The sequence below is a fragment of the Aquila chrysaetos genome, chromosome 13, assembly GCF_900496995.4.
Source record: "Aquila chrysaetos chrysaetos chromosome 13, bAquChr1.4, whole genome shotgun sequence".
In the NCBI taxonomy this organism is placed as follows: Eukaryota; Metazoa; Chordata; class Aves; order Accipitriformes; family Accipitridae; genus Aquila; species Aquila chrysaetos.
In genome coordinates, this window is record NC_044016.1 from 38,189,193 (window position 1) to 38,210,563 (window position 21,371).

Consider the following 21,371-nt stretch of genomic DNA (forward strand, 5'->3'; position numbering starts at 1 on the left):
CAGCGGGTACCCGAGCTGCCTCCTCTCCCCGCGGCACATCCAAGCAGATGGACTTTTTTTTTTCCCAGCACTACGGACTTTTTCCGCTCCTTTGCCCCCAGATAGCCAAGATATCCCCCAAGCAGGATCTCCTGAGCCCCCCTCCTACCCCGGCATCGCGCGGCAGCCCCCCGGCACAGCGCGGCTGCCTGGTTCCCCGTTACACAACCCTGCTCGGGAGATCCTACGTGGGCAGACGTGGGTTTTCCTCTGAATTGACAACAGCTCTCGCTGCAGCTCAGCAGAACATGAGCAGCTTACATAAACAGTGCTCAGAGTTACCCTGCGTGTGGGCTGCACGCAGCCGCCCGGGGTGGGGGGGAAGGCAGGGAGCCGCCTTTTCCCCCCATTTATTTTTTTTTTTTTTTTTTCCCTCCATATAAAACAACCCAAACCCGAACGAGCTTCTCCTTGTGGGGGAAAAGGCAGCGCGCGAGAGGGAGAGAAATGACTCAAGTGTTTTGTAACTTGTCACATTCGAAGCTGCAATTTGGAGGCAGGAAGGAGGGATCCAAAATAGTCGCCCCAACCCCAGCTTGTATAACCGAGATCCCTCGTCCCCCTCCTCTCCGCCGGGAAAAAGGGGGAAATTTCTGTCGCAGATTGGCAGCTGGAAAGAGGCAGGCGAGCTCGGGGTTGTTACAGCGCAGGAAGGAACCCCCAAATTGGGAAAAATTACTCAGCTGCGGAAAAAGCGCCTGTGCTGGCGGGGAGGCACCGGGGAAGATGCTGCAGGGGAGGAAGGCTCCCAGGGATGGTTTCTCTGGATGCTGCGGCTCAGAGCCCGGCGGCAAGGCTGAGCTCCCTGGCACGTTGTCCCAAGCGGGAGGTGATGCTCGGGAAGCGCAGCCGGAGCAGGGAAGCAGGATGGAGCGGGTTTCCCTGCAGAAAAGGGACCTGGCGAGGGCTGCACCTTGATCAGCTGAAGGGCATCAATGACCTCAGGTGCCAAAATTGAGCCCAGAGCAGGCTCAAGCCCTCCCAGATGCTGGAGAGGGGTCAGGAGATGCTGTCTTTTTCCTTTCCTCCTGGCTCTCCCCCTCCTCCCGGATCAAAACCACCAGCACCCTTCGCGGCTTTTTCATCCACGTGCTCAGCAACACATCCCAGCGTGACCCACGAGAGCCCGGCTGCGCCCAGGCCCCTCTGCAAGGAGCAGGGTGATGGAGGAGAGACCCCCCCACACCAAATACACCCGACCCGCTGCTAAATCCAGCCCCGGAGTCTTTCCCAGCCCCAACAAGGTCTGAGGCCGGAGCTGCGGGGCAGGAGCGTGCCCGGCTTTGCACAGCATCCCTGTTCCAGGAGAGTTCGCTCCTCGATCCAGCGAACGAGGTGCAGCAGCGGCGGGGAGGCAGGAGGGATGTTTTCCCCTCTGGGTACCAACCCACCGTGGAGTCGGTGCCAGCATCACACAGAGATGCCGAGGAGGGTGCAGGGGAGCTGTGCCCAGCTCAACCCCTGATTAAACGTGATTTCAGACCCCACAAACTCAATTTTCAAGGCACGAGTGGCAGGAGCATCCGGAGGTGCCTGCCTCCTGCTATAAACCCCCCTGCCCACCCAAAACGCCGCTAATATCTTTTGAAACATCAAGGCAGGTCCTGGGGATGGCAGGAGATGCAATAAGTGTGACACCTCACCTCAGGGCTCATTGATCTGCCATCGACCGCGGTGTTGAATCTGACTTTGAAACCCCGGACCAGCTTTGGCATCCAGCTCCGGCTTCGCATTTTGTGGGGGCAGCACTTCCTAAGGGCCTCCTCGAAAATAAAATGGGTAGGGAGTTTAAACGAGGGGAGGGCCGAGCTTTCAGCCTTTTCTCTACTGTCACCCCAGCTAAGGCTCTTAAACCCCGAGTGCCCGACACCCACGCCGGCATCCATCACAGGACAGCGCAGGCTGTGGCCAGCACCCAGAGTATCCTGGGAAAATCCCAAACACGGGGTGGGGGAAAAAAAAAAATTAGGTTATTTTCAATAGGGTCATCTGCTTCTACAATGCAGGTTGGCTTTGCAATAAAAAAAATAATTAAAAAAAAAAAAAATCTATTTCTTTACAACAGACCTGCCCAATGGGTGCATCACTGCAGCTTTCAGATTAACAGGTTAAAAACAAAGTGGTTACAAAGGTGCTCCGTGATGGCAGGGACTTGCCCATGCACTAAACCGGCACCACTGAGACAAAAAGCTGAATTTCCAACTCCTTGGCCAGTGCACGATCACACACTCCCCTGGACATTCCCGCTGGAATCCCGTACAGCCCATGGCACTTCCCAGCCTCACATGCACACGAGCGCAGGCTCTGATTTTAACACAAAACTGGGTGATTCAATACAAAGTATACATCTGCAGAAGCAACACAATTATCTCTTGGAGTTAAGCATTGATGGATAGAAGTTTTAATTACCAAACCTTTTCATCCTCCCCCACACACAAAAAGTATATTTTCTGGCATGTTTATTTAATAATAAAATATGATAAAATTATATGTTAGTGGAATAAGTGCACGGTGTGTGTAAAGTACAAGATGAGCTGAAGTCTGTTTTGTCACCAGAGCTGAAAATATTAGCTCCTTTGATCTCTTTGGCTCCAAAGCAGCTCTAGAAAGAGCGAGCAGCACACGCAGCAAGCACATCGCACGGTGCCTCCAGCCCGTGGGGGGGTTTGGGGAGGGCAGACCCCAGCTCCTGCTTCTGCACATACCAGCCTGCTCCCCGCTCACGCAGGGCATTAGAGATTGACAGCCTCCACTCCTGCACATGTCCCCATCTCTTGATTTACCCAAAGAGAAGAGCAAGCACAAGCCAGCTGCCTTAATTGCCATGGACAGGGCTAAAGGGTGCCCCTGTCACCCATCAGTATCATTTAGGGCTTGGGAAGTGCCCAAGTCCCATGGGGAACGCCCATTAGACCTCCGTGTTCATATCAGTCTTAATTTCATTTGGTCCTTAACACCACTGTCTGGTTCACGTATCCGTGCTGTACAGTAACGCTGTCTGATGCATCCGATCCCCTGGCACCAGGACACGGATGCTGCCACGGCACAGGAGCAACCCTCCGCTCCAAAACCTGCGTCTTAATGGGGAACGGCACCAGCTACAGCCTGTTTGAGACCGAGGAGATATAGGTTACTCCCTTCCCAACATATAGACATGAGGGTGTTGAGGTTCCCTCTCTCCCCGCTTTGCATCACAGCCTACAAGTAATTCTCCAGCAGGAAATTTCTGCCCCCCCTCCTTGGAAATTCACAGCCAACCTGCTAATGAGTCTTTGTGAAACTTGTGCCTTCTTACCTCTAATTTTACAGCCTGTTAGGATTTGAGCTCTGTGGACAGCCTCACATTTGGTTTCGAATTATAGGCTGAGTGGCTGTTCTCTCCTATTATTGTGCTGTCAATCTTGTATTAGCACATTATAATATGGTACACTGAATGCATCTGTTCTGTATATCACAAGTCCTAATTGTCATTTGTTGAATCACTTTGTCTTATATGATTGTTAAGCAATTATTTCATCCAAAGCAACTTAAACTTTGATTACTGTATAGTGTTTACAGGGATCAAAGTAAAATCATCAGCTGCTTCAAACATTTTGCTGTTGAAATAGGCACAAGTGTCTGTCCCGCACACGCGTGGATGCCAATACAGAAGCAATGATGAGGACAGACTCGATGACCTGTAGGTTCTTGCCATCTCCGAAGCCTGTCCTTCTGCCTGGAGGGGAATGTTATTTGTCCAGGATGGTTAAATGTCCAGCAAACGTGTAGGTAATGAAAAAGATGTGAAGTGACATTTCTGCCAAGACTGCTCATGGAAAGAGGCTCTCATCACATGTGGCACCAGCTGTCCCATCGGTCCCCTCCGGTTGGGCAAGGGCCCATCATGGAATAACACCCCGCACCTCTCCAGTGCTTTCCATCAAGGATGCTCTCCCGGGAAGCCCTCCTGCAGCCCAAGAGGCACGGAAAGTAAAGCAGTGCTTTGCTCAGAGGTGCGTGGAGGGGATTGCATCCCAAACCAGCTCTGCCATGCAAACCTCGACCAAAGCAGAGATGTTTGCAGCGTGCCAGACCCTGCGTGGTCCCGCCTGGGAGTGGGTTAGCAGAGGACAGGGCTGATGCAGCACAGAAGAGCCTGCAGCACTTTTTTTTTTTTTTTTTTGCTTTAATACCCCACACTTAAGCCCTCAAAAGAGGCTTTTTGGTAGCTCGCAGGCCTCGCACCAACCCCTCCACTCAGAAGTCGCTGCAAAACCGGGACGATCCCAGGCGCCGGGGAGCCGCTGGGCTGGCAGTCCTCTGAAGTCAGGGATGCTGGTATGCCACGGCGCGGTCCCAGGGCATGGGAACCCAAACCAGCATCAGCTCCAGCAGGGCAAAAGGGAGGGGTTTGTCACCAGGGGCTTGGGCTAATCCCCATAATATCTGGCTGACAGCATCAGGAAGGAATGTTGGGCCATTGTTTTTTAAGTAGCCCAGACAGGATTGAGAAAAAAAACATGCTGGTGGCTCCTTAACCCCAGACGGTTCCACGAGCCAACGAGGATACACAAACTGTCAGGAATCTTCTGCGTAAAACCATCTTCTTTAATGAGTCTTGAATTTAACCTGAGTGCCACTCAAAAGCCCCCTCTTCCAGCCAGCTGCAAATCACTGCCTGACACAACTAGAGCACATCCCAATTAGGAGATTAAGCAGACCTTCTCCTCCTTTTGTTAAAAGCTAATGAATTTCTTCATACAAGTAATTTTCCAAATAACGAGCCCCAGACCCTAGAGCACAGAAGCCTTTACAAATCAGGGCTGTCCCCAACCCGGCCACCAAGTGTTCACAAAAGGGGGAAGAGTCAGGGCTAAGGCCATGGCGTAAGCAGCAAGTGGACTTAACCACGGACTCCGGGCATGATCCAAGCTCCTGGGAGAGGCTCATTCTCCTGCCCTCCACCCCAGGCACAGGCACAACCCTGGCTTTCCAGCCCCAGAGCAGCACCCCAAGGTGCTGGTTACAAGTTTAGGCACAAAGAGCACACGTGGCCACTGCTGCGTTAAGCCTGATGTGACCCGTGAAGGCATCATCCCATGGTTTGCATGGCTGGGGGGCTTTTCCAGCCATCTTCTCAGCTCCAGCTCATTCTGCCGTGGAGATGGTTTTAAATAAGATATTATGAAAACGTACAATTCTTAAAAGAGCAGAGGAAAGGTGGCGAGCTGCAGAAAGAAGCTGTAGCTCATGGATGCGCAAGTTGTCTTCTCAGACTGGTTTGGACAGGAGAGGGTTCTTACAAAAACCATTTAAGTTTTAAAAAGTTCAGTTTGGGGTAGGAACCCTGAGAAAAGCACTTTGAGACATCTGGCCCCTCAGCCAGAGAGCAAGTCCTACCCCTTACCCCCAGCCTAAAGGAGCAATGGCACAGCCTGAAGAAACCTCTAAGGAAGTTGTCAAACTGTGATGAAAACGAATCTGGAAGAGCAGGTAAAAGGTAGTGCCGTAAACTGCAACTTGAGAACATCGCAGCAGGTAAATTGCTTTTTAACAAGCAGACAAGTCCTATCAATAGCATCTACCGTATGTTTTTATAAAGTGCAGAAATATGTTTTTAAAAGGCCAGTAAATAAAGTTCCTATCGATTTGATCTCAAGCGTAATCTGTTTTTCTGTCTGCCACCAACAGTGGTAATAAAACAGAATCATGTAACGGCGTTTCGGCTAATGCGACTATACATCACGGCAGGGGCTGCATGCTCACTGGCGATCTATCATTTTCTATTGGGATTGCTTAGCTGCAGAATTTATAAACTTGCCCCAAATTGATGCAATGTCCAATTTTCTTTTCCAATTTATTTTTGGTTGAGCAAAGCAATATTGAGGCAGGACAAGGAGGGTGCATTTCCCATCTACCCAGATGTTCTCCACTGCTCCTGCTTCCTCCTCCGCCTGGGAAAGGGCCTGGCAGCAGCTCCTCTGCCAGGGTTTTCGGGAAGATGCCGACAGATACTTTAACGGCTGCATTTGGTATGCAAAGGCTGCACGGGATGCCTGCAGAGCAAGTTATCCGATGCTCAGAGGGGTCTCCCAGCAAGGACCGAGCATCCTCAGCATCGCAGGGCGGCATCCCACAGCCACCCAGACCGCCGCAACACCAGGGTGGACCAACTGGCTGCTCTGCTCCAGCACAGGGCTGGGGGACAGACGCTCCCCACGTGCCCAAGCCATGCATGCAGCAGGTTTGCATCTCTGTGCCGAGCAGTTAAAGGGTTTCCAGGGTACCCAAACCATCAGTCACCGGCCTCCTGTGTCTGGCAACGCATCTCTTATTCCTTTGCCTGCTTGCAGCGATAGCAGCCAGATCTAACGGCTGCCTTTGTTGCACCAAAGAAGTCAAAAATGGGTCTTTTGGGAAGTAAGAGTGATGTTTGATAAAGCTGGCTGCCGGGCTGCAATGCCCCAGTGCCTAAAGTGGATAAGCATCAATGGATATTAAAAACCCTATAAACACACACCAGATGATGTATTAAAGTCCCCCAGGCCAAGCAGCGGTAGATGCCTATCAAAGCTCAGCTTTGCAAGATGCCGCCACACTTTAAGGACCTTCGCCCAAAAACACATTGACATCGCCTTCACCAAGGAGCATCGAGGCTGCGAGCAGAGACATTGGGCACAGGCAGGGCGAAATGTGGCCCCCGCCAGACCCGTTAGCAGTATCTGGAACAAGGATGGGAAATATCCCGTCCCCCCCCCGCTCAGAAAACTGGTAAATATTTCTGGAGATAAAAACAAACACTCCGCATTTGGCTTTTTTGGTGGTTGTTTTTCTTGAAGAGACAAAGTGTTCCACAGAAAGCAGACACTTCCTACACAAGTTTTCATACTCAAACCCCGAGTATTTCTGCCACCGATTTTGACAGAAAAAGTGTAGCCAGCCCTTTACCCAGCCCATCTCTCACCACTCCATCCACGAGATCCCCGAGCCTCGGCAGGGCCTTAGCACCCTGCTGTGCTGAGAAGCATCATGTATAGGTGGAGATAACTTTAGCAAAGTGAGGTTTCCCATTCTCACTTGGGAATAAAAAATAATCCAGTTTCCTGACCTTAGAAATCCCATCATAAACCATAAAAAGCAACCCTGTTGCCTGTGCACACCTCGGGCCCCAGCACAGAACGAGGCAACTCTCGTTACCACTCACTTTGGGGTGATTTTTTGGGGAAAAAGATTGTCCCAAAGCATCCTTACAGGTTCAGGAGTAAGAAATACATAGATATTCCTATAGAGAAAGCCTGAGGTAATTTGGAGCCAGTTCTCTGCAACCAATTTAAGGCCATCCAGCCCCTTGCCCCAGTTGAAATCACCAGTTTGCACGCTGCGAAAGCTGGAAGCCTCCCGGCTGCGCGGAGCTGGGGACGTGTTTCTGGCGAAGGCCGGAGGAGAGAATAAATGCAAACCAAGGGAAGCGGCGAGGCCCGTGTCCTCAGATGCCGCCTCAGCGCAAGATGTGCCGAGTTGTCTTGGAAAGAAACGGTGCCAAATCTGCCAGCGGAGATGAGCCATCAGCCAGCCCTGACGCCAGCAGGAGCTGCAGACCCTCGCGACGGGCTCCCCAGGGACCTGCGCAGCCCCCGGTGCCACAGCTGGCATCCCATCCCAAAATAAACGCGCACAAGTGACACACTTAGCCAGCTCCCAAGCCCAGCCTCGGCAGGTTCGCTCGTCTGCTCTTGTTTTCAGGTTCAAAGTGCAAAGCCTGCATCCCCCCAGCACAGCCGGGCAAGGGTCTGGCTCTGCTTATCCCCCAAATCCTCCCCACAGCGGGCAACATAGTTTACTGGACAAAGCAGCACCCACCGGTATCACCGCAGCCAAGTCCCTTCCCTTCTTTCTGCCGTGGTTTGCTTTCCAGGACAAAAATAAAAAGAAAAACAACTGCCTACATGCCTGGGAGATTTCAAACTACTGGAAAGCAATGCACAAGTGATAGATGATTTTATGTATGGCATCCTCTGCCAGGGAAGATGATTTTTTTGGAAGAATCAGACATCTTTAAGAGAAAGTTATACTTCAAACCATGTGATCAACAGGGGGAAGAGACTTTCCAGACGGCAATGAAGCAGCCAGAAAAACTGATTCTTAACACATCAAGGAAAAGCCAAGACGCACAAGAGCCGAGTTTCTCCCTTATTAGCTACGGCTGCAGCGTCCGCAGCTGCCAGGGTTGGAGCTAACGGGGGGGAACTGCACATGGCAGTTATCGGGGCGCTGACAAGGATCACCCTGGGAATTTGGGGAACAAGGTCTCCCCTCCAAGCTGATGGCACCGCATCCTCCGAAGGGCCGTGGTCCCCAAACTGGGCAGGTCCCAGCGGGACACGGCGGGGTGCAGGATGCCACCCTGACACCCAGCAAAGACCCACACACAACACCCCACTTGTCCTCCTTCTCCTTTCCTACTCAAGGTACCCCCCCACCCAGAACTGGCTGGGGGGGGGGGAGCACCCAGGAGGGGGCCCAGCGGCTCCCAGTGCTCCCAGTGCCGGGACTCGGGAAGTTCAATGCTGCCACCCGGCGGCAGCGAGCGGGAACCGCAGCTCCGGGAAAGGGTGGGGGGGGCACCCAGCAGGGACGGGGCTCCCCCCCCCCCCCACCCCATTACCACCCCCCCACCAACCCCGCATTACAAATCCTGCAGCCCCTGCACTGCGCGGGAGCTCATCGGACTAATTAATCCGGTTTCTGCAAGAGCCAGCTAGGGATGTAAACACCCAGCCAAAGCGTGGGTTTGCTTTAAAAAGTTTACAAGCAATTGCAAAAAAAAAAATATTTTAAAAAAAATATTTTAAAAAAAATCTATGCATGCAAATTTTGTAGCCATTTTTGCTACAATGTAGAAAAAAAAACAAAAACAAAAAAAAACCAAAACCCCACAACATTTATGGAGATCCAGTTCACCCACAGCTCAGCCTCAGACCAAAACCCTGAAACAATGGGGAAGCATGGAGGAAAGAGGAAAAAAAAAAAAAAAAAAACCAACTTAGAAAGTCACCCTGATTTCAGGCAAAAGTTTAACAAGCACAACTCGAGTAGCTGATAGCAATTTGGCCGGGGGACAGCGGTGCTAAGCAGCACATGACACAGGGTGAACAACCCCCCGGGCCGTCCCCAGCACCCAAAGCATAGGTACTGGGTGTCCCTGCCTGGCCCAGCTCCCAGCCAGGGTGTCAAGGCCAGGCTCAAAGTACAAGCGCGCACGTGCGTAAGCGATCCTTTCCCAGCAAATTCCTCCCCTGCAATCTGGCTACACCTTTAATTAGCACGGAGAAGAGGCAGCTACCCCTGAGCGACGCGACTCGGGACTCACCTTCTCAGCCTGGGGGTACCGAACGCGGGGGCTGCCCCATTCCCTGCTGATCCGCCAGCGGTACTGGTGGCACTTGGGGATGTAAGTGCAGCCCACGTCACCCAGCTCCGGGTAGATAATTTCTAGATCCCCCCTGGGGAGAAAAAGGGGGAGAGAAGAGCTTGTTGGGTAGGACCACACCACCCAGGGGATGGGAATTAGTGCCAGGGGATGGGAATTAGTGCCACTTGCCAGCCAGGCTTGAGCTACGATTGCAATGCTGGGCAGGAGATGCAGGATCCAACTTGCTGGGCACCTTGTACACCAGGATAAGCACCCTCCCATGCTGTAACATAGCCATGGGGTGTGCTCCCTCTCCCAAGCAGCAGCAAGACTTTAAACATTCATTATGCCTCAGCACAACGCTCAGATTATTTCCAGGACTTTTTTTATAGTATTTAAAAATCATGGCCCATATGGGTTAATCTAAGGCTTGGAGAGCAAAGTTACCCCTACTCCCCCTCGGCCTTGGACAAGCCATTTGAACTCTGAACCCCCTTCTCCCACTTGCGATATGAAAGCAGGGAGAAGTCTCCTCTGTATTTTGGGCACTGGTAGAGCAATAACAGGTCAGATATCTCCAGCTCTGACTTCTGCACACAGTGCTTTCCCCTTCTGCATTATCTAACAGAGAAAGGGGCCACCAGGGCAAGCTGTCAGGTCACCGCAGCGTGTGGCTAGCAAGCCTCAAGGCCACCCTGAAGATTAGCTGCCACCGACATGACCCTCTCACAGGAGTCACCCTCAAATCCTGCAGCCCAAGAGGCTGCTGAGCGAGCGCCCGCACCGGCAAGGGGCTTGCACAGAGGAAGCTGAGAGTTGAAAGTAAGGTGCTGCTACTCATGGTTTGTGGGAGGAAGCTGGGGCCAAGTGAAGCTTCTAGATTAAGGCAAGTGGGGACTTAAGTTGCTCACACTTAGAGAGCATTTTGGTTAACTAAGTAGCAGAAAGGCTATTTTTGATGCAGAAGCTCCCAGCAATGTGGGATATTAAGAAGCCCCCAAAGGCAAGGGGCACACGTGTGCCTCTGCTCGCCCAGCCCTGCCTCCCATCTCCAGCGACAAGAGTTTAAGGCAAGGACCTTCAGTATTAAAACACTTGATAAAGGGGGGCATTCGGCAGCTGTTCAGCTGGGGACCCCAACTGGTACAGCAGCAAACTGCCTGTTAGCAGCTCCAGAAGCTCCCCAGGCTTCCTCCTCTTCCCATGCCCACACCTCAAGCATTAACATCTCTGCAGGATGAGCTTTGAGGTCTGTGGGATGACCTGTTCTAGCACTTTCCCAAAAGTAGCCTCCTTCCTCTGAGACATTCTGCAGAAAACATTTGTCATCTCTGATTCTGGAAGTTGCTTCAAAAACGCTGCAAAATGGACCAAGGAACAACTTGAGGTGCCCAGAGACACCAAGATCCCAGCTTGCAGCGCATGTAGGCACTGCTCTGCTTTGCTCTGGCCCAGATTCCTGGCAAAAGGAAGAAAGCAACTAATATTTATAGCCCTGGCAAAAGGGATACTGGAATTAACTGTCCCAGGAGGTGACATGCAAGGGCAGCATATGACTGGCCACCCAGGGCTGGTGCAGTTCAGAAAGGAGACAACAGGGAGTCACTCACCTGCAGAATTCACCGTCCACACCGCCGAGCATCTGGAAGAAGCAGGTCCGCAAAGGGTCATCTGGCCAGGGGGACTGCTCCCCCCGGGCAGCAGTGCCAAGCAGGCTGGCAGCCAGCAACACAGCACCCAGCAGCTTCATCCTGCCCTGCAGAGACCGAGGGACAGAGAGGGTCGGTCCCACAGGCAGAGCTGTGACCCAGCACCGCTCCCCCAGCACCTGCTAGCAGCCACAGCATCCCCACCACCATGCTCCAGTTCAGCCCCCCCTCCCAGAAACCAGCTCCAGGCAAAGCACACCCATCCTTACACATCATTTTTTTTCCACTTCCACCAGTTCCACATCATTAATCCCAACTATGCCAGAAATGAACTGTGTTTCCTGCTGCTGCCCCGTGCCAGGGAACACCAAGTCCCCAGCAGGCTTACAGCAAGATCCTACATCTTAGAGGACCCATTTCTGCCCACCTGCAAGGAAGGCGCATTCCCACCCTCCCGCGTGGCACCAGGGATGCGCACATACGATATCACAAGCTGGGCAGGCCAGCACAGCTATGATCACCACCAGTGCTGTCCCTGCTGCTCTCCCTAGGACTCTAATGTGATGGAAAAGATGAAAAATTGGTTATCAGGCTTGGTCACGGTCTAACCAAGACCATTACTGATGGACGCACAACCAGCCGTGACACGCTGGCCAACACATCCCTGACCCCAGCAGAGCCCCTGCAGAAGAACAGCACCCTTGGACCCAGCCACCCTCTCCAGAACCAGGGCAGAGCTTTCCCTGCAGGAGGACAGCCACGACCACCCGTTTTAAGTCCGTACAAAGCACAAGCCAAGCCCCCAGGATGAGGGGAGCCGGGGTATGAGGTTTAGGTACCCCCACCCCTCACCTCCCGGGGCTGCGGCGAGGTGCCTGCAGCAGCCTGATGGACCCGGTGGCCCGGACCACCGTGGCCGGCCCTGCCGAGGCACTTACCCACCGGGTCCTGGGGATGGGCGAGCAGCTCTGAGGCAGAGCCTGGAGGTTTGAGGTTGCCGTGGAGATGGTTTCCCTGGAGGGAAGGGAAGAAAGGACTGGGGATGAAAACACAGCCCGGAGAAGGGGCAGTTCATCCCCTAAAAGGAGCACAAAACCAGGCAATGGGTTTTCATCCCACAGCAACCTTCTTCAACTGACCCACCGGCTCTGGGTCCTCACCTGGTCCTAATTCCCCTCTGCACTAGCAACTTCCCAGCTAATTAGAAAGGATGCAACCCAAACATTTATTTGCACTAGCCTGTCTTCTCCATTGCCTAATCAGTTCTGGATGAGGCATATGCAAAAAACCCACTGTCAGTTGGGAATAGGTATTAGAACACATACTGTATCATTATATAATGAAGTACCGGCACGCAGAGCGAACACGAGTAAGTACTAGCGCCACTGTCATTACGGAGAGAAAAGGCATCAGGCTTAACTAATTAGAAACATTAATGTATTGGGAATGATCTGGAGGTTTAGGGGCTAATGGCTCTGGTTCCCATGCTACAAGATGGGCAAACCCCATAATTAGAGCTCTGATCCTGCAAACAGGCTCACGTGAGTAACGCTTTTCCCATCAGAGTCAGGAGCACTGGTTTGCATGAGTCAGGATCACCAAAATGGGGTTTACATCCTCACATGCTATCACAAGCTGGGGGGGGGGGGGGGGGGGGGGTGGTGATAATCTGGGGTCCCAGGGGAGCCACACAGGGGGATTGCAGCCCCAGGCAAGGCATGCCCAAGGACTGTTAATCATTACAGCTGCCCAGAGACTCTCCACCATGGAAAGGTAGATTTCTTAGAAAAGAAAGACTTCTCTTGAAAAGCTGACAGCTCAGCTGAAAGCTTGGAAGAGGGTGGCAGGTGAAGGGACAGTGGCTTTGACCAGGACAGACACAGGGACTCAGACACTGGGAGAGCTGTAGACACGGACAAGGGACTCTTCCTGCCAAAGTGACTCTCACCACGGTAAACCCGTCCATTTTCACCGTTTATTCAAGCATGAAAGCAGTGAGGCTGACACAAGGCTTGCATTGGTGCAGTCCTGGCAGCTCAGACCCCCAGGTCTGTCCCAGAGCAGCAGAGGAGCACCAGTACTTTGCAGTAACTGGCTCCAGTTGGTTCCTGCAGTAAATTTGCAGTGGTTAGTTTGGGTAACCACTTTGCAGAGGTTGCCCAAATAACAGCAAAAGCCAGAAACAGGATGAACTCTGAACAGGGCTATTTTATTTTATGCCTAGAAGCAGAGAGAAGCCCTTCACACAGAGGCAACACCTCCATCTGGAGACCTCCTGAGAGGATCGTCACCAAATGGGATCAGCACAAAAGGGTTTGCCAACAGACGAGGTGCAGAGGGATCCCCCAGGAATGCTCTGGAAGAAAACCCCATCAGATTAGCAATCTCTCTCACAGCATCCTGTGCAAGACGAACTATGGCTTTCTCTCTAAAAGCTATTTGCAGAGTAATTACAAAGATCCTATTTCTCCTGCTCAGGAGTTGCAAAGGCAGCAGGAAGCCCTTGCAGCAAACCCATATCATCAGGGTATAAAATGGATGGGAAAGTTACTCTGCCAGAGCCAGACAACAGCTCCTGTGCTGTGCTCCTGCAAGGTCAGACAGGCTCCTGAGGGGCACAAAGCCACCGGATTATTTGGTTTTTAGACACACGCACAGGACAGGGTGACTCACAAGCCGGCAGCGCTGCTGGCTTTGCTACCAGACCATAACACACCTGCCCCAACACAACCCTGCCTATACAAACACTCCAGGCCTGGCAAACCCTCACAGGAGATGGGTAATTTCCCCCAGCATCCATCTCCTCTGGTCTGCCCGCGCCTGGAGCTCTCGCAGCCAGGGAGAACCGATAAATCACATGCCTGAGAGCCCGCACGGAGCAGCCTCCCCTCCGGAGAAGGATCCTCCCATGGGAAAAACACACATCTGGTGGTATCAAGCCAGGTACTGAACAGGAGCCAACCTCCTCTCCCAGCAACCCCGGTGTGTTTGCATGTCACCTCTCCTGACTAAGCAGTGCAGGACCACAGGAATCTCGTCCTTCCAGCTGCTGGGAAGCCTCCAGCACAGTGCTGTGGCTATGCAGCTCATTGCTGGGGAAAATATGTTCATCCAGGATTTCCCCCCACACTCAAGAATGAGATACTGCCCTCCACTTACAAACAGATGCTTCACACTGGTGGGGTGGTGGTCTCTTTTTTTTTTTTTTGCAAAGCCATTATTGAAAACACTACCGTAAACCCCCTCCTGCTTCTCAGTTTTATCATTTCTGTGCAGACCAGGCATGGGTCTGCCTTACCGGGCAGCAAGCATGACCCCAGTAATTTAACCGTGCTCAGACTACGCACTGCACCTCTGCACGTGTAACCCCTCAGCTCACCCTGGCCTCTCTCTTTCCTCCGAACCCCAGCGGAAGGAGAGGAAGGAATTGCTTTTAAGCCACTCTTAATTTGGAGGATGGCTTGAAACAGCCCTGGCATGGAGCCACATGGGCTGTGCTCCCTGCCTCTCCCCATGGCTTTCTCACACAGCCCTGGGTCACAGGACTGGGAAGTTCCTGACTGCCAGCAGGAACTGATATTTGGGAAGAAAAACAAATCTTTCAAAGGTACCAAGTCCAACCAGTGGCTTTTGGATAGATTTGTTTGGTTAATCAGATCAGAGAAGCAATGATGTGCAGCCCAAGGAAGCAAAGTGCTGCCTACACATGCTGCAGTCCCACTATCACTTCAGTTCATTGGGAGGAGATACAAATGCAATATATATATTTCCAGCAAACCAAGTCAGGTCCAAGAGCTACTTGAAAGCCTTTCACAGTTGGCAAAGCTAAGATATAGGTAAGGAAATCATAATTTTCTATTAATACTAAAGATGAAAAGGCTCTTAATAAAAGGAAACTACCTTAAGGCAGGGAAGGAAGGGAGAAGTCTAAGGCTTACTTTAGCAACTGCAACAAAGCACACATGAAAGCCAAAGCACCCGTGTTGGGAGCCAAGTTACACACATCAGCTGATACATGAGGCCACAAAACCAGTGCTTGCAGAGGAAAGAAGGTAGCTTGTTGCAGAGGAGGCAGCAACCCATCTGGGTGCTGCTGAGCCCCCCAGCCCACAACATCACACCTTTGCAGCCCACTTCTTGACGCTCTCCCATAGCCCCATAAGCTGCTACCAAGTTCCTAAAATATTTGCCAGAAACCATTGAAGGCATTAGGACACAGCTCAACCAAAAATCAAAGTATTTCAAGGAACCCCATGGACATCAGCTGAATCTGACAGACTCTCAAAGCTTTCACATGCATGCAAAGCCTCCAGCTCTGTTGCAGTTTGTTTACTTAATGCTGGGCTTTAACGCAAAACAAGTGTTTCCAGGTCAGAATTTCCCCATAAATGTTCATAAGAGACGAGCTTTTTATTCTGACATGGGCCCAAAACATATTGTTTGAGCTTTGGAATTTCCCACCCGAGCCACTGGCTTCCTGTTGATGTTAGTTTAAGATTAACCAGTGCCATTTATAATCCACTTCAGTGTTTCTTCTGACTTCACCCAGTACTAAGTCCCTGCACCATAAAAAGCTATTTTATTTCATGGAATCTAAGTTTACCTCCATCCCATTTCATTAAGCGACCTCGGCTCTCCCCAGACATTAATTGCCTGCAGGGGCAGAGCAGGGAGCCGTCACTGGGTTTGAGTTTCCCCAGTCCTGGGACACAGGGAGCCTGGCACTGTGGGGTTGTTCCCCCCCCCCCCCCCCCCAGTTTGTTTCAGACTGCAGCAAAGTTATAGCATACCACTAAAGTCCATTAGAAACTCTATCCCTTTCTTGCCACAGAGCCAAGACTGTTGCTTTGCCCTAATACTCATGAAAACAAGGGTTTATTTTGCTTTGCATGAGCAAAGGCATTTCTAGGCAATAAATCTGCTCCTTGCACTCCTAGCCACGACCCCCAAGCATTAGTCCAGCCCAGCTGCTGCAGAAAGAGCTCAGCTCTTCCTTCAAGGTCCAGCAATTTCCTCTGATTTGGGCTCCTCTCTGCCTCAGTTTCCCCCTAGTGATGCCACGGAGGGTCCCATAAGCAAAGCACCCAAGAAACTCATAGAAACCAATTCCTACAGTCTGAACAACAGCTGAAAAAAAGTATTTATGCTGTTGATACCCAGCAGCAAGCCTGTTGGAAGCAGAGGACTTGGCAGAGCCTTGGCAGCCAGGGGAATTCCCTCAATCTTTGTCTTGCAGGAAGCCCATTTTTCAGATATTTTTTTTTTCTGTAGCAATCAGCAAAGGAAACAGAAAACCACATCCTTTCTCCCCATTCATAACCTGCTACACCTTCAGCTATGCCCTGGCCACTCTGTGCCTCTTATCTCACCTCTTCATAGGCTGTCCTCACATTTCCCTCTTTGCATGGCTAACAATTTCATTCCCAGCTTCAAGTGAATGACCACAAGGTCATCTTCACCTTGCCCCAGCCAATCCACAGGGCAAGAGGTTTGTGAATTAAAAAAGCACTTGTCCCAGAACACACCATAAACATGCATCTGCACTGATTTGTGGGGCCACAGCTCTCCTTCTTGGGAGATTTTAAGGTTCTGGGAAGAGTTAAGTGGATTTAGGGGATGTGACAGCTTTATTTGGCTCAGGTGGTCTCCGGTTTTCCTGGATCTGTCTAGAGCCACATAAGGATCAGGTGTTAAAGACCCAGGTTGTCACTGCAGAAAACAAAGCTGCCCTCAACTAACTGCCCAGCAGCAGCACCCAGCCCTTGTGTGTGTTACTGGAGTAAGATGAATCTGAACCTGCTCCGGGGAGACAGATTATATCACTACCTGGATCATACAAGTGCAAGAGTTCAATAGCTGAGCCTATATTTCTGTGTCTCTACAGCATTAATAAGATGCTGGGGCAAAATACAGAGCAATGTGGTTGCATTCACCTCTCCCAACCAGACCCTTGTGAGCCTGCAGACTGAAACAGCAGAGTTTTGCTTTTTGCAAAGCGCCGGGTGGAGATCCGTGGTGCAGCCTGAGAGATTAACAGAGAAGGATTTTTAGCTTTTCTCTTTTTACCTGCGAAAGCCCTGGGTCTGAACTCTCACCCCTGCCTGCCTCATTTTCCTAGCAGGCAGCTGTGTCCAGTCAAGCTGGATTAAACACTGCCACTGTCACCACCAGCAGTGGAGAAGGTCCTGAGTGACCGAGGGGGAAGGGTCAGAACCCCAAAGGGGGTTTGGACGTGCAGCACCCTCTGAGCAGGAATCTCTGTGGGATCAGGGAAGGGATGCGCAATGCTTTTTGCCCTTTGGAGCTGCTAGCATCTTGCAGGCTCCTGCACTCGCATCCCAGCAGGAGAAGATGCAGTGCAGCACAAACCGAGCACCAGAGCAGACGCAGGGCTGCTGTGAGCCCCCAAAGCCTTCCTTGGCAGCAGACCCCCCCGAGCACCAGCCCCTCTGCCTTAGCTGGGCATCACAGGAGCACTCGGGAAAGGAGGAATATTCAATATTTGCCAGGCAATAAGCACATAGCTGGGTGCAGTCCCCCCCAAGCCTGGCAGCAGCCCACAGAGCCACCCCTGCATTGCAGCACATGGGGATCACCCCTTCTCCTGCCAGCCCGCTCCCGTCCCAAACCTCAGCTCCAGCAGCACCACGAGCAGGAACACGTTTCAGCCCCTGCAGCATCCGACACAGCCCTGAGCCCAAGCGCTTGCCCTGGCACGCCTGCATAGCCTACGAGACACAGCGGCACCTTCACCCATGGTGTTGCATGGCTCGGGGATGGGGCCACCCGCCCCCACATCCCATCCAAACCCCGTGGGCGTTCGCCCCATCCATGAACTCCTCTCCCGGAGCAGGATTCTTGGCACCCTCGGAGCCAGCTGGCACAGTTTTGGGAAGGGTCACCGGGCAGCTGCAGTCTGCACGGCAGCTTCGGGAGCAGAGCCCGAGGGAGGTGACCTTGGTGGCCGGTATCGCTGGGAGCTGGCGGGTTGCACACTCGCAGGCTGGATGTGCGGCGTTGCACAACCACACCTGCCAGAGCCCACCCTGCCACAGCAGGCACCTTGTGACTGCTCCTGCCAGAGCCGCAGCTCTTGCTGGGGAAGGTCTTCTATTTTAGGAAGAATGTTTTCATTTGGCCTATATTAAGCGCATACATTTCGCAGTCACAAGGCAGGCGCAGAGCTGCGCAGGAGCCCTCCTTTCCTTCAGCGCCAGCAGCTCCGCAGCTTGGCAGATCCCGCATCCCAGCGGTGCTGGCACACACGCAGCCGAGCCTGTTGCTCACCAGGGCACTGCCTAATGCAATTAGCTCCCGTTCGCATCCCTCCATTCCCACGCTTGCCGAGAGGCTGCCGCAGCCCACTGCTCAACACCTCTCTCAATTTCTGCCTCAAGCGCCAGCATTAAGGACCCTCCCCGGCTCCCAAAGTCAGGGGAAGCCACTAAGCTGCAAACACGCAACATCAGCACGGAGGTAAAGCATTGAGAAACCCTCAGGTGTGGCCTCTGCTCAACCTGCCACCCGTGCTCCCCGCAGGGACTCTGCGTGGGCAGGGTATGGCACAGGGACCGGGTTACGGAGGGGTCACCTACCCCAGCCAGGCGCTTTCACCTTTCCTCCCTCCTTTCTCCTCTTCTCCTGGACACTGCACCCTGGCAAGAAGGTGCGTCTCTGCCCCGTGCCTCGCGGATGCCCTAATTGTGATTACAGCCCTTTAGAGATGACAGCAAAAAAATAAACAAACACCCATTCCCAGTACTTGACATCTCACCAGCCGGGCTGGGTGATGCTCGTGGGAAAGCCCTGGGGCAGCACGTTAATGAGGAGCTGGGGATGAGGAAGAAGCATCCTCTGCTCTGACTCAGGTCAGGCTGAGCCTGGCCCCACAAATCATCCCATCAAGGTGCAACAGGCTGGCGGGACCCAGCTGCTTCACCCACCCACTGCCCACCCTGCTGCTCCCCCCAGCCAGCCAGGCACAGGGACCTATGTGGTATTTAGGCCAGCTGAGCAGGGATGTCTATAAATAGCACAGTTTCAGATTCAGCCTGCATGTGGCTCTTCCCTTCAGTCCCCAGTTTATTTTCTCCCTCTTTCAGTGGCTCTCTGCAGCCCGAGATGAAGGGGAGCACAGGCTGGACCCTTCGTTAAGTCATACGGACAAAACAGGGAGACAGACTGGTTAAATTGGTCCAAATCCCCAATGTTGATGCACTTATACCAGATTAACCTTCACATCAATAGACTACCAAATCACACTAAACTGGCTTAACCCTTCCTTAAATGGGTTTAACTGGTCTGCCACAGGGGGCTCATACAGGTTTAATGAGCTCAGCTGAGTCCCAGCAGTAGTGCTTTCCTGGGAAGCCCTGAGCCCCCATCACAGCTCCATGCAGAGGGTGGCCCCAGACCCCCCCCGAAGCTGTTTTGTGGGCTGGAAGAAAGCAAGGCTACTTCCCACAGGTACCCATGGTTGGGGGGAACTCCTGAGCATGGGTACCTTTTCCAGAAAGTTTTTCCAGCTTCCCCCTCACCAAGCATTCACTCCCAGACCCTCGGCACCCTGGCTCTGAAGGGGACCCCAAGGTGACCCCTATTTACTGCTCCCCCCACACTGACAGGGCTACCAGAGCCTCTGCCCCTACACCCAAACCAGCTGCAAAACAAGAGGGAAAACAGCCTAAGACCCCCCCCAACACACAGCAAGCCAGCCAGTCCCCCCCCCCCTTTTCTACCTACCCCTCTTTACGCCACCAGTATCCCCAGTACCGCAGCAGCAGAGGAGCCAGCGGCAGAGGGGAGCCTGTGCCCAGCCAGATCTGGCAGAGCCCCAGCCCCACAGCCAGTTCCTTGGCAGGGCTGAGCCCTGGAGCTGGCTCAGAGGCTGAGCGGGGGGCAGTTTGCAAAGGCAAGGGCTTGCACCCCCCCCAGGGTAACCCTCGGAGCCAGGACACAAGCTAACACTGCAGTTTGCAGAGGTCAGGGCCATTTGCAGGATGCTCTGAGTTGCACAGAGCAAGGAGCTGCAAACCAGGCATTGCTCCAAACAGGGAACATCTTCCTTGCTCTGTGACACAGCAAAACAGGAGCCTTTTTGGTACCTGCCACAAAATTAGGCATAAAATCCCCTTTGGATTCCCTTTCTAGCTTAGCTCAGCTTGGGCCGCAGCAAATGGCTGTGCCTCCCGTGAGAACATACTGCACATATGAGTAAGCCCCAGGTGCCAGGCACACGCAGCAGCAGCGCCCAGGGCATAACAGCACCTCAATTAGAAGGTGAGGCAAGACCTGCACCAGCAAAAAAATGCCATGTGTGTGTGCTGAGCAGCACGTTCCTGCCTGTTATCAGCTGCATCAGTACCTGCAGACAGCATTCTCTAGAGGTCCTCCAGTCCCTCCAAGAAGAGCAGCCTGAGCAGAGCTGGTTCAGTCCTAGGGGCTCCTCCTGCTTCTTTTTAAGCCCGACAGACACCTGCTGCCCATCAGCCCATTAGCTCCCTCCTTTCCCATTGACTCACCAGCTGGTCCCACTGAGTCACCCCTTGGAACCACCTCTCCTTTCCGTGGCCCGTGGTCATCTCCCTGGTCCCTTGGTTCCCATTGACTCACCGCTGCTCATCCAAAGCTCGCCCTCCCCTTTCCATTCCCATCCCGGTCACTTCTGGTCACTTTGACTCCCCCTGCCCTGGTACCTGCCTTCCTCCTCGCCAGCACCACGCCATCGGCATCCCTGATGAGCTGCAAGGAGCGTGCTGGTGAGGGACCCACAGGCTGGGCAGCTCATGGCTCCCAAAAGCACCTTCCGACCTTTGCAGAAGTGCCATTGCCAAGCCCCAAGGCTGCGGGGAGAGTTCGCTTTTTCAGGGGCAAACGATTCCCCCCATTTCTCGCCCTGGCTGGCATCTTCTGCTGTGTTGTCTTCCACAGACCGTGGGAGAAATAGCAAACAATTTGCAGAATTTAGATGTAACCAATGGCTCTAGCATATTCCTTCATACTTCCCATCCATCCCTCCATCCAGGTTCATTTTCTCCCACTGCAGTACAGGAAGCATTTAGGAATGAGTCTGAAAGACTTTGGAAGTGTAGGGAAACGGGATTTTCGGGAGCAGGGAGATGCGGGCTCCGGCGCGTGCCGTGCCGCAGGCACACCCAGAGCCGGGCTGAGCTCCGAGTGGAAAATTCCTGTCCGTTGAGCACGGATTGTGGTTCAACAGGTTTTAGTCCCGGCCCCTTTATTTGTGTCAGTGCAAAAACTCATCCCTAGGGCATTTGTTTGGATCACATGGG

The 21,371-nt window shown here is 52.8% G+C and overlaps 1 protein-coding gene across 9 annotated transcripts in view; it reads right to left on the minus strand.

The window, feature by feature from the left end:
• The window catches only part of PEBP4 (phosphatidylethanolamine binding protein 4), an 80,590-nt gene extending 59,397 nt beyond the window's left edge, over positions 1–21,193 (minus strand). For 2 of the 9 annotated variants that reach the window (XM_030035380.1, XM_030035376.1), the window contains exons 1-3: positions 17,709–17,822; positions 11,041–11,186; positions 9,389–9,521 (exon numbers count right to left, since the gene is read on the minus strand). In XM_030035380.1, the coding sequence (XP_029891240.1) occupies positions 9,389–9,521; positions 11,041–11,186; positions 17,709–17,804 (375 nt within the window). In that variant the 5' untranslated portion in view covers positions 17,805–17,822. The other 7 variants (XM_030035382.1, XM_030035381.2, XM_030035384.1 and 4 more) reach the window with 7 other exon arrangements.
• Positions 21,194–21,371: the final 178 nt, after the last annotated feature.